Source organism: Equus asinus, unplaced genomic scaffold, assembly GCF_041296235.1.
Source record: "Equus asinus isolate D_3611 breed Donkey unplaced genomic scaffold, EquAss-T2T_v2 contig_193, whole genome shotgun sequence".
In the NCBI taxonomy this organism is placed as follows: Eukaryota; Metazoa; Chordata; class Mammalia; order Perissodactyla; family Equidae; genus Equus; species Equus asinus.
Genome location: NW_027224842.1, coordinates 2,025,854 through 2,041,927, shown reverse-complemented (window position 1 = coordinate 2,041,927; position 16,074 = coordinate 2,025,854). Strand labels below are relative to the sequence as shown.

Sequence of the window (16,074 nt, the reverse complement as noted above, 5' to 3'; positions counted from 1 at the left end):
AATGCATGCTCAACAGACCTTTCTGGAAAAACAAGGTCAGGTCAAATTAGTTTCAAACCAAATGGCTTCCTCATATCCTCCAATATAGCCTACTGCTTGTCATTTATTTATCACCCTTACAGTGTAGGAGGCAGGTGAAAGTGAGTTGGGTGGGTGCTGAGTGAAGCCACTTAAACAGCACGTGCACAAACAACCTACACACTCACTCTGCTCAGTTACCTGCCTGAGAAAGTTGGAGTTACGAAGCCTAGTGTAGAGGGCTCACGTGACCCAGTCCTTTCTTTTCCTTCTTGTGTCTCTGTTCTCTTCAGCCAGACTTGGCTTTTTGCTCTTACCCAGCATGTTCTTTCCTTGAAGCCTCCACACTCCCACTGAGGCTCAACCTGCTCCCTGACGCCACCGCCAGTGCAGTCAGGACGCCTGCATTCCGCCACTAAGCGTGTATTAGTGTTAGAAGAGACGGCGCGTCACAAGAGAACCACAACCATACCTTCAACGCGAGAGAACGTGTGCTGCCCTCTCAGCAATCATGTCAAGGGCCAGGAGAGAAGGCTCTAGTATCTTCAGTGACCTGGGCTCCTTCTGTTTCGCGGCTCTGCCGTCTTCCACGTGCGACTTCTGCCTCATTCCATCTTGAACACCGCAGAACAGCACGTAGTAGACACAAACGACAGGGACTGAGAGGGGTCAAAGCCAAGGGAGTGGTTTCCAGTCCTGAGCATGCTGCGGGGGCTTTTTCCGCTTTTCACCGTTTACTCGGAGTTAGCAGTTCGACCTGAGCTCCACTAGACGGCAGCACGTACACACATTGAGTATACCAATGTGCGAATCCTTAAAAACTCAAGGAAACAGAACCAGCAAACTAGGAAGAAACCTGAACTACACATCCCAGCATTCATCATTAAGCGCCTGACTTGTCTGCACGAAGGTCGGTCTCCGTTTGCCGCTCGCGCAGTGACCTGGAGGACGCCATCCACCTGCTGCTACTCTAAAGTAAGATTTCCTGGTATTTTTTCAATGAAACTTTAAATGGACTGGGAAAAGGAGATGTTTAATTTTTAGATGTTGCTTTGCTCTGCACGTTACTTATTTCAGGAAATCTTAGCAGTTAGATCAGGATAAGGATGCATTTGGAAGTCTGGTATCTTAAGTTTTTCAAAATAACCAAAGAAGAGAGGATTTTTCAGTGTTTTAAGTGAACATTTTTCTTCCGGGCTCACGAAGACAGAATTCCTGAAAATGCTCTGTCTCTGATAATGAAAAATTAACACTTTGATTCCAGTGTTTACAGTAAGAAAGCCATCAAGTTTGCTTTTCATATTGGATTTTACCATTTCAGTCTATGTTTGCAACTCATTTTCCCAAAAACTCTGTTTTAGCGTGGCAGTGCAGTTGACCTAACAGTAAACCTTCGGCTCCAAACTCCAGGCCCAGAAAGGCAGGGAGGCCGCCCGGAGCACGGCGCCCAGAGCCGCGGGGCGCACGGTCTCAAGTCACAGCGTTTGATCCGCACGCTCAGGACTGGGGGTGGGTAAAGGTTCCTGGAGTCTCTCATTCCTAAAGTACATACTGAAAATATCTCAACTCTCCCCAAGTTTAAAGTGAGTATGAACCTCTCGTGTAAGAAGGGGGAAAACCAGTGAAAATTTCGTTGCCTCAGAGTGGCTGGGCTTCTTGGTGGCTGGCGAGGGCGGCCGCGGTCGGAGCGCCTCGGGCAGCGGCGAGCTGGTCCCGGAGTCGGGCGCCGGCAGCTCGGGGCAGCGCTGGGAGCAGAGGGAGCGAGCGCCCGGGCAGGGGCGGGGACAGCGGGGCACCCCCTGGAACGCCCGCCGCCTGTCCGCGCGTGGACGCCGCGGGCCCCGGGCGGCCGAGGGCTGGACGGCAGGCGTCCGGGCGACACGAGGCCCGCTGGGCCGGCTGGTGGGAGGCCCGGGTGCGACGCCGGCTGGGACGCGGGAAGGAGCGCGCGGGACCCGGCCGCACCTCGGGCCTTCGCCCCGCGCCCCGCCTCCCCCGGCGCGCCCGCCCCCGCCTGCCTGACGCCCCCCGCCCCGCCCCCCTGGCGCGCCCGCCCCCGCCTGCCTGACACCCCCCCCGCGCGTCCGCCCACGCCTTCCTGACGCCCCCCGCCCCCGCTTGCCTGACGCCTGCCCGCGTGAGCGCCCCCGGCGGGCGGAGCCGCGCGTGGCTGAGGAGGACGGAGTGGGGCTCGGGAGGAAAGGGCTTCGGGGCCCAGGCCGGAGAAGCCGCCTGCGCCTTCTCGGGCGCGGTGTGTGTGCGCGCGTGCTGCTTGAGTGCGTTCGCTCAACGCCCTCCCAGCTCGCTTCCCTGCCTTTCCCATCCTGAGGGGGGAAGACGGCGCCCCCACACGCCGGCCCCCGCGGCTGCTAGGGCTGGCGGGTGAAACGTGGGCCGGGGTTCTGAGCAGGCCTTCCTTCTTGGGTAGAAAGACCTTTGGCTTTTGCTCCTTCCCTTGGTGTTTTTTGACGCGGATGCGGATATGGTGCCTTGGGACATAGCAGCCATGTTGTGACTTGGCGCGAGGTCAGAGGCACACGTTGAGAACAGCAGGATGGGGGAGAGAGCCTGGCTCCTTGAAGACCACCTCATTTGATCATCGTTTGACTCCTCGCCACCCCGACCTCAGCACTAGCCGTTCCGCGCGCCCTGCAGTCGGCACTGATCAGACCTGATGCACGCCACCTTTCCCCCGGTCACAGTGTCTCAGTCCTGCCTGTCAGAAGTGACTGACTGTGGCTGTTAAAGCGTTAACTCCCGCCGGCTTAAGCTTGAGAAGAGGATTGGCAGCGTTATGGGGAGGCCTGCGTTTCGTCTGTCTCTCTCACCTGGACCAGGCCACATCAGTTTCCTCATCTGTAAAATGGGGGTATTGGACATGATTTGATTTTCCGGTTCTTTTGTTCAGTGACTTTCTGAGGCCGATGGTGAAATCTTTCCAAGGGACAAGGAAAAACCACAGATGAGAGCCAGCCCTGATGGCTTAGTGGTTAAAGTTTGGTGCACTCCACTTCAGCCTCCTGGTTCAATGTTAGCTTAGGGCGAATCTTCCCCTGCAAAAATAAGAATATAAATAAACAAACTAGAAATGATTGATGGTGCAAACCCAACGGAAGTTTACAGGACAGAAAGCAGGAAGGACATGCCCAGTGGCATAGCAGTGCGTGCGGGCACAGCGGGGAGGATGGGCAGGGGAGGACTCCACCCCTTCTGGATCAGCATTGGGTTCTCAAAAAACCGAAAGGTGGGTCAAGTCCAATGTCTGTCTCTTACTGAGTATCAGTTGAGTGGGCTGTGCCAAATGGTTTTGATGTACAAAGCTAGGTATCTAGAGTGGGCGCTCTTGGAGAATTCTCATGGTGGGAATATTTGTGCTGAGGTGCCATCTTCAGGTTCTTAAAGGAGTACATTGAACCATTCATTCTAGATGTTACTGCATAGGACCATGTCTACAGTGCATGCCATTAAATACACGTGTCTGTAGATTAAACCGCAGGTTCCGTTATGGGTCGACTTGATGGGAAGGTCATCGTCCTGACAGCTGCTGCTCAGGGGATCGGCCGGGCCACTGCCATAGTAAGTTACTATCTCTGTTTGCTTCCTGCCTTTGGAGGTGTTGAATCACGTGGACAGATCCCATGGCTGTTTAATTCTGCTCTACTTTTTTTTATTGGCTTTTGTGCTTCTGTTGTCTTAAGTTACAAAAATAAAAGTTGCTACTCCTGATCCCAGGCGGATGAAGCAAGGCTTACCTCACATATTTATTATGTGACGTCTCATAACTTTTGACTCTGAGAACTTATTTCTTTGCCTCAGTTTCTCTGCACTGTAATAAATTTATTACAGGGGGCCTAAAGGAGTGCATAGCCCTCTGAAATCATGTCAGTTCAGACATAGGACTCCAGAGTTCTAAGACTATCAGGTTACCGTTACCTTTACCTTGTAATTTATAGCAGCTTCTTGCACATTATATTCCTCACCTGAGCTAATAATGCAGCTTAACTGTAACGGTAGGATATAGTTTGATATTTGTGAAAACACTAGTATACTCTTAGGAGGAAAAGTGTTGAAATAACCCATTTTTCTCATTATTTGGGGTTTAGTCACCTGCTCAGAAATGGAATAAAGGCTGTCAAATCACAGAATAGTAGTATTTTGAGAGGTGTTAATAACAGAATCCTAGTTTTTTAAAAACACTATTGTATTTGATGTTACTAAAAGGGACAAAGTCAGATGACAAGCACAATGTATGTCATGTTGTACTAATTAATGATAAAAATAACAAAGGGAAGGGCGAAGCGAGACTAGATAGTTTGAAATTCCACCCATGTATAAGGAAAACAATGAAAATAAGATAAAGGGAGAAAAGGCTAAAGGATTTTCTATTCATGAGAGCAGCTTAACCAAGTAAACAAAGGATTCATTTGTGTGTTGTCTTCCAGGCTTTTGCAAGAGAAGGTGCCCAAGTCATAGCCACAGATATCAATGAGTCCAAACTTCAAGAACTGGAAAAGTACCCGGGTAAGCAACTCAGCAGCTTGAACTTGGGATTCAGAGTCCATAAGGTATTATAAAAAACAGTACTCGTCTGCTGAAAGAAAATTACTTGGCTGGTCAGCTCCACCGGCCTTCTTCTTAGAGCCTGATTCTTTGATATCAAATCTATATTCTGTGAACCTACAGACAAAAATCTGTATACTTAAATATATAAAAGTTGTATACTTAAAATTTTTTTTATCCAGCATGTTGAAGGATTCAGTACCTAATTACAAAGTTGTATGTGAAATTTAACAGTTGTTGCGTTAACTTTTAATGACAACTTTCACTTCTGTGCCCTACTCAGCACAGTGCTGTCCAGTAGGAAAATGATGTGAACCACGTGTGTGATTTAAATTTCCTGTGGCTACATTTAAAAAGTAAAAAGAAACAGATGAAAATTAATTTTAGTAATGTATTTTATTTAACTAAATATATCTAAAATACCATTTTAACATACTCAATATAAAAAAAATTTATGGAATATTTTACATTCTTTTTTCATACTAAATCTTTTAAATTCACGTGTGTTGTACACTTACAGCGCATTTCAGTTCTGACTAGCTGCATTTCAAGTGCTTAGTAGCCACATGTGCCTGGTGGCTACCATATTGGAGACAGCTCAGCCCTAAAGTCACATATGATCAGAAACCCTAAGAGATCATGCAAATTATTTCGCTGTGTATCACCCCTTACTGCACCACACTGAACTCAACTCCAGCATCAAAGGACTTCAACTAGAGTTCCTCTGAAAGAAATCAGAACAGACAGCTCATTTGAAAGTTAATTCTTCCAGCAAAATAGAACAGGTTATATAATCAAATGCAAATTAGCACATTGAATTCATGAACGGAATTAGACTATGCTATTTTAATTATTGGATTGTTTATTTATTATTGGAAAATTATTTAATTTTAATAATAGGGAATTTTAACTCCAAGTCAGAAAAACGCTGTTGTACTGAAAAAGTACTAAGGGAAGAAAGTCCTCCCAAAACTTTCTCCCCTTTCTCTCCTTTTCTATGTTTATAATCTTTTCTTTCTATATCTATAAAAGAATAATAAACCATATTTTTTTTAAAAACATTAAAATAGTGACTTTCTTTTATTAGAGAATGTTTGGGGTTTTTTAGTAACTATTACAGTGTGTCTCTGAGATCCAATGCTGGATCTCTCATGTCTAGCTTTCAAGTGTTTCATCCCTTCTCCTGGCCCCTCATTTCTTCTCCTTGCAATTTAGTGCAGAAATAAGTGATTATACCCTTGACTGACAAAGTTGTTTCCAATAAATAATGGAATTGACATGAAGGTAAAGTGCACAAATGGAAACAGTCTCCTGTCTCACTGCCCTGCCCTTCCCTACCCCTCACTCAGATAGGATTCAGTGTTCCTGGGGCAGTGACTCGCCTCTGGGGAAAGAGCAAGCCTGCGCTCTGTTATTACTGCTGGCTCACTGAGAAGCATCTAATATAGATCATTCATACTTCACTGTAAAGTCTTTTCTCAGAAAAGGCCTTTAGTATTCAATTTAGAGAGTGAAGAGAAAGGGAGGGAAAGAGAGGTGTGTTATTGGGAGTTCAGGATGGGGAGGATTTTAAGATTTTTATTAATGAGATTCTTAAGATTCTTAAGACCCTACCAATGGTCAACAATCCTATGAAGGCAAAATGGACAGATACTGTAATCTTTGTACTTCAAAGCAGCTACATCTACAAGACTAAACATTTTTTATGGGTATAAGTAAATAGTTTCCCTTGTTTTATGTTTCAGGTATTCAGACTCGAGTCCTGGATGTCACAAAAAAAAAAACAAATTGATGAGTTTGCCAATGAAATTGAGAGAGTTGACATTCTCTTTAATGTTGCTGGGTAATTCATAACTTTTTAATTTCATTCTCCTCACAGAAAGTTTTCTATGTCTTTTATTAAAAGAAATTTGATAATATGGCCAAATTATTCTTTGTGAACCCTAATATATTCCTTAGGAAATAAAGCTGGATTTTGGACAGAATTTTTGTTACAAGTAAGATTCAGCAAGTAAAACAGCCATAGAAGTTGACATGTGCTTGGGGCCTAAAGGCACTTAAGGATACTCAAGACAACTGCTACCAATCCAACGCTGTTGATCTACCTAAGGCTGGGGACAGGCTCACACCAGTGGACTTGTCACTGATGTTCCACTAAGACTTATAAAATAAAATTAAAAACTGTTTTCCAGGAGTGTCTTTAAGGCAAAGTATATCTGCCAAAAACTGAGTACTCAGTTTATTGAAATGCGAATGTTCCCCATTTGTTGGCACAACATTCTGGCAAGTTCTTTCTACCTCCCAAGCGCAGCATTTCTTATTAGGACAATTAATCCCAGCAAAAGAAGTTTCACTCTGTTGCTTTATATACAGCACAAAGAGAATGGCTTAATTGAACTTGATAGAGTAGTACCAAACTTGCTGAACCATGCTTGAAGGATGAGAGACTGGAGCTGGAGCAGCCCCATGTGGAGCAGCTAGTGCTTGTGCTCACTCTCCCTTTTCAGGCATGACAGTAGAGATGAGGACAGTTGAGGCTTACGCAGGACTAAGTAGATAGAGTCTGATGTTCCACTTTTCTTGTGTGGTGTTAACGTTTATACTGTGGCATTGATAGAAAAATCCTAGAGCCTTCTTATGTATTTTTATGATTCTTCCTAATCATGTTTCAGTATGAAAAAAGTCTGTCTATTCATAGTTTATCATGTGTTACAATGTATGGAAATTAAAGCAACAATTTATGATTATCTATTTTATAAATAATCTGCTCATCTTTCATAGAAGAATATATTCAGAACCATGAAAAAATCAACTAGCAAAATTATTTTTTGAGCATCTATTAAATTTTCAGCAAAGTAAGGGATATAGAAATATAGCATGTGGTTCTTGCTGTCATTTGATTGAACTGGAAGTACAGTGGTACATGGGAATCACAACTGACAATATTTTATAAGTAATTACATAATTTTGGTCCAGGGGACAGTGAAATCAATTAGGACCCCATTGTTATAAAGCTTCCTTGAGGAAATGTGACTTGGAAAATAGCAAAGGCTATTTTGAGGGTTTTCTTTTGTTCTGCTTTGTTTACTCAGTATGTCAGAACTGTACAGTAGCGATATTACTTTGCTGCCCTGAGATGGTGAGATACTTGTTTTCCCTGCAACTTTGATTTCCCTTGAGAATGATAAGTTCTTGCCACCTGAGGGCACTGCTGCTCTTGAAATCAGAGTCCACTGGGGCAAGTGTCCTCAGTTGTTTGTAATGGCGTTGATATTTCCTGTGCATTTGGTATAGAGCTTCTTATGTTTGGGGGCTCCAGACACTTGCCGCCTTCTTTTAAAAGAAGGATCTTGTTTTCAAATAACAAATTTTTTACCTTAAGTTGTTGAGACACTTACTTACCTAATGTACCAAGTGATACTATGTTTGAATTGTTAAAAGTCTTGGTTAGGGAAGGGACAATGGTCTAAGTCAATAAATGAAAATAAAAATGAAAAGGAAGTGGAATAGAAATCGTTTTTAATGATAACTTTTCCCCATTGTTTAATTACTCTTCCAGTTTTGTTCATCATGGAACCATCCTGGACTGTGAGGAGAAAGACTGGGACTTCTCAATGAATCTTAACGTCCGCAGCATGTACCTGATGATCAAGGCCTTTCTTCCTAAAGTAAGGTGACCACCACCAGGATGACCACCACGTTAGTCTCCAGGTCTCCATCCTGGGCATCCAGAAAGAATCCTCACATGTGCTGAAGAGTAATGGTAGTTAACGTAATGACTAACATGTAGTGAACATAAATACCAAGGCATTTAGTATAAATTAATTCGTCTGACCTTCCAGTTCATCCATTCAAAGAATATTTATTAAGCACTTTCTACATGCCAGGCTCCATTCTAGGTGCAGAAGACAAATCAGAGAACTAAACAAAGTCCCTTCTGTCAGGGAACTTCCATTTTGGAGAGGTGAGACAGGATAATATGTAATCAAATAAACATATAACATGTGAGGTAGTTATAAGTACTATGAAGAGAAAAAAAGCTCAGTTATTAGAGAGGTCCCAGAGGGCCTCACTGATAAGGTGAGATTTTCATAGAGGCCGAATGGAGCAACGGAGCTAACCATTCAGGTGTTTGGGGAGAAGCTTCCAGGGAGAGGGACAGCAGGAGGCCTGTGGGACCAGAACAATCCGATGAGGTAGGTACTACTTTGTCCCATTCACTGTACAGAGAAAGAAACTAGGAGGTTAAGTAACTTGCCCAAATCACATAACTAGCAAGTGGTTAGAGCTAAGATTAGGCACACGCTCTCAGGATGGATGTACCCCACTGCTTTTCTGTACCTTGAGTACCCTCCTTACTCTCCTGTCTTTAGCTGAGCCACTGAAGTTCCAGAGAGGTGAGAGACAGCATGTGCTGAAGAGAGAGTATTCCTCCTGAGTCTGCCACCCTTGAATTCTCCAGCCTTCACACAGCTCATCAATGTTTTTCATTTTGTTATACAAATAAGCTTTAAGTACCTTTTGATACAAAGCACCACACCAGGTGCTCTAGGGGAGACAGGTGTAAATATGAAAAATGTTGACTTCAAATGAGCTTGTAAGCCAGCAGTAGCAGACAGCACGGGCTCAGACAATGGACGGGTTGACTGTGTACAGAACCAGCTCAGTTCAAGGTTGTAAATTAAATCCTAGTGAAATGCAGAAGAGCCATTCTTTCCATCCATCCCTGCTGGATGAGATGACTGGAGTACTGAATGCTGCCCTGTGCGGGACAGGAGAAGAGCTTTTTAATGGCGCAGCAGGACTGATACTTTGCTCTGAACATTCAACCTAACGTCAAGAAGGATGCAGATGAATGCTAAAAGGAAAGTTAGAGAAATTGACTTAGTAACAAAGGAATTTGTTTTTAATCTATTTGTTTAGTGCCTAGAAGGGATCTTTGGGTGGGCCCACAGATTGTTGAACTAGCAAATTTTTTAAAAATATAAATTGCCTTTTTTACCTATCTGGAGGTGATGAAAATCTGTTATTTGGAACTTGGATGCATTTTTTGAAGGCTGGTCCTTAACACAGGATTTGGGGAGAAGCAGAGGCTGTGGTAAAAGGGGAGAGCGTCCGTCACAGCTGGTGAGACGTGTGAGACTCATTTGTAAAATGAGCTTGTTCGTGTCTGCAGTGCTTCACGAGTATCAGTGAGGAACGTAGGTGTGAGGCACAGTGGAGCTGAAATTTACACTTGTAAGTGTTAACTTTTAAAATATCGAACAATAACTTGCAAATTAGTGAGTTTGCCTGTGATTTAAAGCACCTCAACAATAATCCATATGAAACAATGACACTCGTTTGTAAAAAACGAAAAGAAAAAAATCCCCCAAAATATTAACCAGTGGGATGGGGAATCAAAAGGAGTCAGTGCCACTTGTTAAGGTGACCCTAACCAACCTGACCCCAAGGTCAGACTCTGGTGTCAAAAAACCTTCGGCACAGCCTGAGCTCTGCCCCTAATTCGCCAGGTGCCCTAGGAGATGGTACTTAGGCTCTCTCAGCATGTGTTTCTTCTATTTATTTATTTACTTTTTTTTTTTTCTAAGATTTTATTTTTACTTTTTCTCCTCAAAGCCCCCTGGTACATAGTTGTGTACTTTTAGTTGTGGGTCCTTCTAGTTGTGGCATGTGGGATGCCACCTCAGAGTGACTTGATGAGCAGTGCCATGTCCACACCCAGGATTCAAACCAGCAAAAGCCTGGGCCACCGAAGCGGAATGCGCAAACTTAACCACTCAACCGCAGGGCCAGCCCCATGTTTCTTCTGTTTAAAATGAGGGTGATAGATTACACAATCCCTTCCAGCAGTAATTGTCTAGGATCCTCTTGTGTTCGTTAACCATGACACACATATACCCAGTTAGAACTTTCCAGAGGAAGCCAGGATTTGGAGTCCAAGCAGATCTGCAAGGTCAGGTGGTCAAAATATAGGAACACTTGTAGGAAATTTCTGTTCATGGATAGACATTCCAAGACTGAAAGATCGGTCAAAAGGCAGAGGACAAATTGAAGATTCTGTAAGAGGTCAGTGCAGAATCCAAGGTCCACTAGAAAAGAAGATCCATTACGACAAGGATCTGGGGAGGGCTTGGATGTTTGGGGATTTTTCCTCCTTTGCTGTATTGTAGAAGAGTCCCTAGCACACGGAAGTGCTTAGCAAATGTTGGTTGAATGAGTAAGTGAATCTAGGTTATCAGTCCAGGTTGGGGTCAGGCATGGAATCACTGAAGACCCAAGGAGCCAAGGTCTGCCAAGTTTAGGAGCTGAGTTCTGGTTGATGGGGACAGAAGAGCTGAGTCAGAGTGGGACTGACTAGATACAGCTAGAGGAGATCTTTAGAGACCTTTGTAGCCCTGCCTGAGCTTCTGGAAGATCAGTCCTATGTGGCCTTACTATGTACAGACACTCCACTTTATGGGCCACAGAGGGCTGCTGCTTGGCAGGCAGAGGGAGCATCACACGGGACAGCAGGTTCTGAGCTGGGGGTAGGAAGGCAGCATGGAGGGAGGCAAGGACTTTGGGCTGGAGAATCAGCAGACAGGCCCAGCCGAATGTATGGTACCAGTGTTGGGGCAGCAGTAGCATCTCTAGGCGCGAAATTCTAGTTTGCCTGAGAGATTATTGCATTTCAGAAGATTGGAGACTGAACTCACTTAATAGCCCATTTTTATATATTAAGTTGGGCTATATGTATTAAAAATGGATTATGTATGTTAATTATATTTCAATAAAACTGGAACAATAAAGTAAAATGGGTTATTTGCTAAAATGGATAAGAAAGAATAATTTTAAGGCTTAGTTTTCAACACCATTCTACTCTACTAATTTTCCTAGTGTTTTTTATGAGGACCCCATTTCATTATGATTCTCTTTATTTTATAGACACACAAGTTGAGTTAAATATATTCTCCCCTCCATCTTCCTTGACTTGGTGGGTCACCTCAGCCTCTCCCAGTGTCCTTCGCTGTCTCCAGCACCATGCCATAGGCTGGTTTCAGACTCTCTGCTTTTAGTATGATTGGTAGCTAAGTATCAAAACGGAAAGTAGGAAGATGACCATAAAGAGATGTATAATCTTGGCAGCCTCATCCCTGATCCATTCGATCATTCACCGTCTCCATTCCTGCCTCTGTCTGAAAGCTACTGGAGAAACTCACCCCAACGGAAGTGACTTTTTTCTCTAGACCCTTTACACTGCCTCTCAAGACTCTGCTCTTTTAGAAACTTCACTTGATTTTCATGATAGAGTATATCCTGGTTTTCCTTCCTCTGTTCTCTAGTTGATATTCTCCCTTTTCCTCCTGGCAGTTATTTGAACTCTTCCCCACTGTCTCGTGGCCACCATCTCCCCTTGTTCTCTATAGTCATCCTCCCAGCCTCTGACTTCCATGAAAAGTTAGTGCCCATTAGGCCCATTCTCTCAACCTCTTGCTTCTTCCTCCAAAACGTTTATGAGTACCCATGCCCTTGCATGTACATAATATTATCTTGAAAACATACGTATATGTTATAATTAATAAAGTGTAAGTTCATTGAAAACAAAACATTTTTTAAGTCATAGCAGCCTGTTTCATTATATATTCTTTTAGGTCTGGGGCAGGGCCCAGTAATCTGCACTTTAAACTAGCACCTCAGGAGATCTTAATTCATCAAAACGTATTGACCGCCTACTGTGCCCCTTGTCTAGGAGGACAACACAGCCCCAGACCCTCCTCTCTCAAAGTTCACAATTGAGTGGGGAAATCCTGCAGGACGTATTTTTAGGAAACACTGCCCTTGACAGGAGGCTGCCATCAGTGCATGTGGCCATGGACTGAGCTCTGCCTGCTGTGTCTGCTTTTACCACTCCTTTCCCGAACCACTACTGCAGCTTCCAGTCGTCTCCAGCATAGGCTGCCAGAGGAACCTGTAATCCCCGGATCTAGACATACCGCTCCTCCTCTGCACTAAGGCCTGCCTTATCTTCAGGGGAAATCCCAAATTCCTAAATTTAGTCCCTGTTGGCCTCTAAGGCCTCTTTCCTCCCAGGGCCTGCCTTCCAGCCAGACCCATCCCTTCCCCCCAGTTCCATAATAGAACCTTTATACCTATGGTTCTCATTCCTTAAAACACGCTTCTCTTTTGTTTTTCTGACTGTTACTCCACAAAAATGGGGTTATCCTACCCAATGCACGTAGAAAAAAAACAATTAATTACAGCATCAGATTTGGGGAAAGAAAAAAGCTTTATTGCTAGCTTGATCTGCAAAGAGACAGGAGGCGTATTCTCTCAGATCTGTCTCCCTGATCAAGGACTTGGGGCAAAATTTATGGGATGAAGGGCAGGGTGGTCTGAAGGGTGGAGACGGATACTTGGAGGTGAGAAATGAGGTGAGTGATGATCTGTGCAAGTGCAGTCAGCTCCATGGCTCTTCATAGGACGCATATTCACAGAATGGTGATGTTGGCATGATCTGAGGGTGGAGTTTTCAGCCCTTTGATGTCAAAAAGATTACTTAACAGGCATTTGCGCAGGCCCACTTGATGGAATGGTGGTCTTACCTGGCCTGAACTGGACAAGGGGGGACTCTCAGTTCCTGAAAACCCACTCTTATTACTCTGTTGGTAAGACGGGGTCAGTTGAACTGGTCCTGGAGGGCCCACGGTTACACTAATACTCTAGTTTTCAAAAACCGACCCACATATTTCCTCCTAGGAGCCCTCCTCTGAGTGTCCAACAGTGGATTGGCCCCTTCCTACCACCCACCACCTGTTCTCTGTGAAGGCCCATGCTGTCTCTGGATGCTGATTATGTCAGCCGCCCAGTCAGACTGGCAGCTCTCCATAGGCAGGGACTGTGTCACTTATCTTTGAATCTCCTGGACCTACACAATACCCAGCCACTGTAGGTATTCATCAAATAATGTGTTCACTGGAGTAAGAGTTTTCTAACATCAGGAACACAGTAAATATGAACATTCATTTGCACTGGCTTAGAGTTCATCCTCGGTCTTGCTGATACTCTTGTGACAGGGGAGGTGGTAGTCCCCCTGGGAGATGTTCTTGCCAGTGAGAGTGTACTCTGCCATCAGTTCCCAGCAGTGATGAGGAGGTTGTTAAGACTGCTTAATAGTACTTCATGTTAACAGCTAATAAGATGGTTCTGCAAACCCAGAGTAAATGCAGATCTTTTAAAGAGGTAGTATTTTTAGCCTGCAGAGTGGCATTTTTTTTTTTATTATTTGTTTTATTTTGGCAGATGCTCACAAATCTGGCAATATTATCAACATGTCCTCTGTGGCTTCCAGCATCAAAGGTAAGTCTGTTTTCCTCTGGGGGTTGTGATGAACATACTCATAATCTTCACAAGCTAAGGGTTTTGGAAACAAGCATAGCAGATATGATAAAACTTACCCATAACTTCAAAACTGCTCTTTTAAAATTAGTATTAAGTTCCTTGTCTACCAGTCCTTTCACCTTACATGTGATCCAGTGACATTAAATGAAAGTTTGTTTTTTGTGCTCTCCCGTTTAGTTCTTCTAATGGATATGGCAGTGGAGATCAAAGTGGGAGAAGGAAACATTTATTCATTTGATTAATCAAAAATGTATTGAACACCTACTGTGTGCCCCTGCCCCCAGAGAGTTCACAGTCCAAAACGGGGAGTGGGGAGAGGCTCAGGCAAACACACGTCTTCCACCATGTGATAGTTCCACTAAAGCGGAACACGCGCACTTAACCACTGAGCCACCAGGCTGGCCCCAGCTATTTCATTTTAAACTTGAAAATCCATGTGTGCCAGACTGTGCCCTTATCTCCATCTTGCACTGCAATCCTGGCCCTTCAACTTGACTTCTCGTTTAGGGCCCAGATCAACTGTCTTTGTGAAGCACCCCCCCAAGCCCACAGGCAGAGTTACTTCCCGTATTGTCACAGCACTTCATACAAAGCTCTGTTACAAAAAAAAAACAAAAAAAGAAATAGCCACTGCTGAGAGAACATTCCTTCTCTTTGCGAGGATACACACATTAAGCCTGCATGAGAGAGAAATGCAAAGAAATGCCTAAGCTTCTTGGTCTTTTGTTTTGCTTTGCTTTACCCTAATTTTCTTTTCTTTTCTTTCTTTTTTTTTTTTGAGGAAGATTAGCCCTCAGCTAACATCTGCCGCCAATCCTCCTCTTTTTGCTGAGGAAAGCTGGCCCTGAGCTAACATCCATGTCCATCTTCCTCTACTTTATATGTGGGACACCTGCCACAGCATGGCTTGATAAGCGGTGCTGTGTCCACACCCGGGATCCAAACCGGCGAACCCCAGGCTGCCAAAGCAGAACGTGCAAACTTAACCACTGCGCCAGTTTTCTTTTTTTATCTTTTTTATTTTATTGAGGTCATAATAGTTTATAACACTGTGAAGTTTCAGTTGTGCATTATTATTTTTCAGTCACCATATGTTGCCCGCAGCCGCAAAGGGCAAGGAATGACAGGCACCGCCAAGGCTATTTGGTTGTTTCAGCAATCAAAGGTTTTGGATAAAGGGAAACAGAACAAGGAGTGGGCATAAGGGAGAACAACAAATCGGTACTTACAACATCCACACCACAATCAGCTGGGGAAGTCCCAATAGTTTGTACGGCGGGTGGGAGTGCCGATTGTCCGGGTCTGAGGCAAGGTGTCCTTTCCTCAGTGAGACTCCCAATTGTTCTATGCCTGTGACTCCCTTTTACCCTAAGGTTTCTCTGGGTTCTGACTCAGGGTTTTAGACATTTGGATATTTTGAGTTATTTCTTCTTGTTCCCACAGATGGGGTGCTTCTATCTTTTTCGTTCCCATGGATAGGATGTTTCTAAAGTCCTGTCAGGTGCCCGTCAGGGTGGCCAGCCCAGACAAGGAACATGACACAGGACTCATTCTTTGTAACTTGTGCCTTAGAGTCAGGGCCGAAGTGGCCCTGAGCCCAGACACATTCCTTTGTGTAGGGCCCAGGCCCAGTATCCTTGGAAGGTGGGGAGGTCAATGAACTCTGTGCACCTTATAAATGGTGCCCCTTTACCCCTTGTGCCCACACCCTAACCCCCTTCCCCCTGGTAACCACTAAACTGTTTTCTTTGTCCATGTGTTAGTTTTTCTTCCACATATGAGTGAAATCATATGGTGTTTGTCTTTCTCTATCTGGCCTATTTTGCTTAGCATATTACCCTCCAGGTCCATCCATGTTGTGGTGAATGGGACAATTTTGTCTTTTTTATGGCTGAGTAGTATTCCGTTGTATATATACCACATCTTTATCCATTCATCAGTCGGTGGACTCTTGGGTTGCTTCCACATCTTGGCTATTGTGAATAATGCTGCAGTGAACATAGGGGTGCATATATCTTTACACATTCATGTTTTCATGATCTTTGGATAAATACTCAGTAGTGGAATAGGTGGGTGGTATGGTTATTTCTATTTTTAACTTTCTGAGGAATCTCC

General features: G+C 44.3%; 1 protein-coding gene across 4 annotated transcripts; it reads left to right on the top strand.

The window, feature by feature from the left end:
• Positions 1-935: 935 nt before the first annotated feature.
• On the top strand, positions 936-14,734 carry LOC139043209 (dehydrogenase/reductase SDR family member 6-like). Of its 4 annotated transcripts, none has more exons than XM_070503506.1 (6): positions 936-993; positions 3,503-3,594; positions 4,461-4,539; positions 6,324-6,421; positions 8,138-8,246; positions 13,861-14,734. In XM_070503506.1, exons 3-6 carry the CDS (start codon positions 4,504-4,506, stop codon positions 14,095-14,097), a joined length of 480 nt encoding a protein of 159 aa, XP_070359607.1. In that variant the 5' UTR covers positions 936-993; positions 3,503-3,594; positions 4,461-4,503; the 3' UTR covers positions 14,098-14,734. The 4 variants fall into 4 exon arrangements, with proteins under 4 accessions (XP_070359607.1, XP_070359609.1, XP_070359606.1 ...); XM_070503508.1 differs by having other exon boundaries at positions 8,952-13,917; XM_070503505.1 differs by lacking the exon at positions 936-993 and adding an exon at positions 3,122-3,262.
• The last annotated feature ends 1,340 nt before the right edge of the window (positions 14,735-16,074 follow it).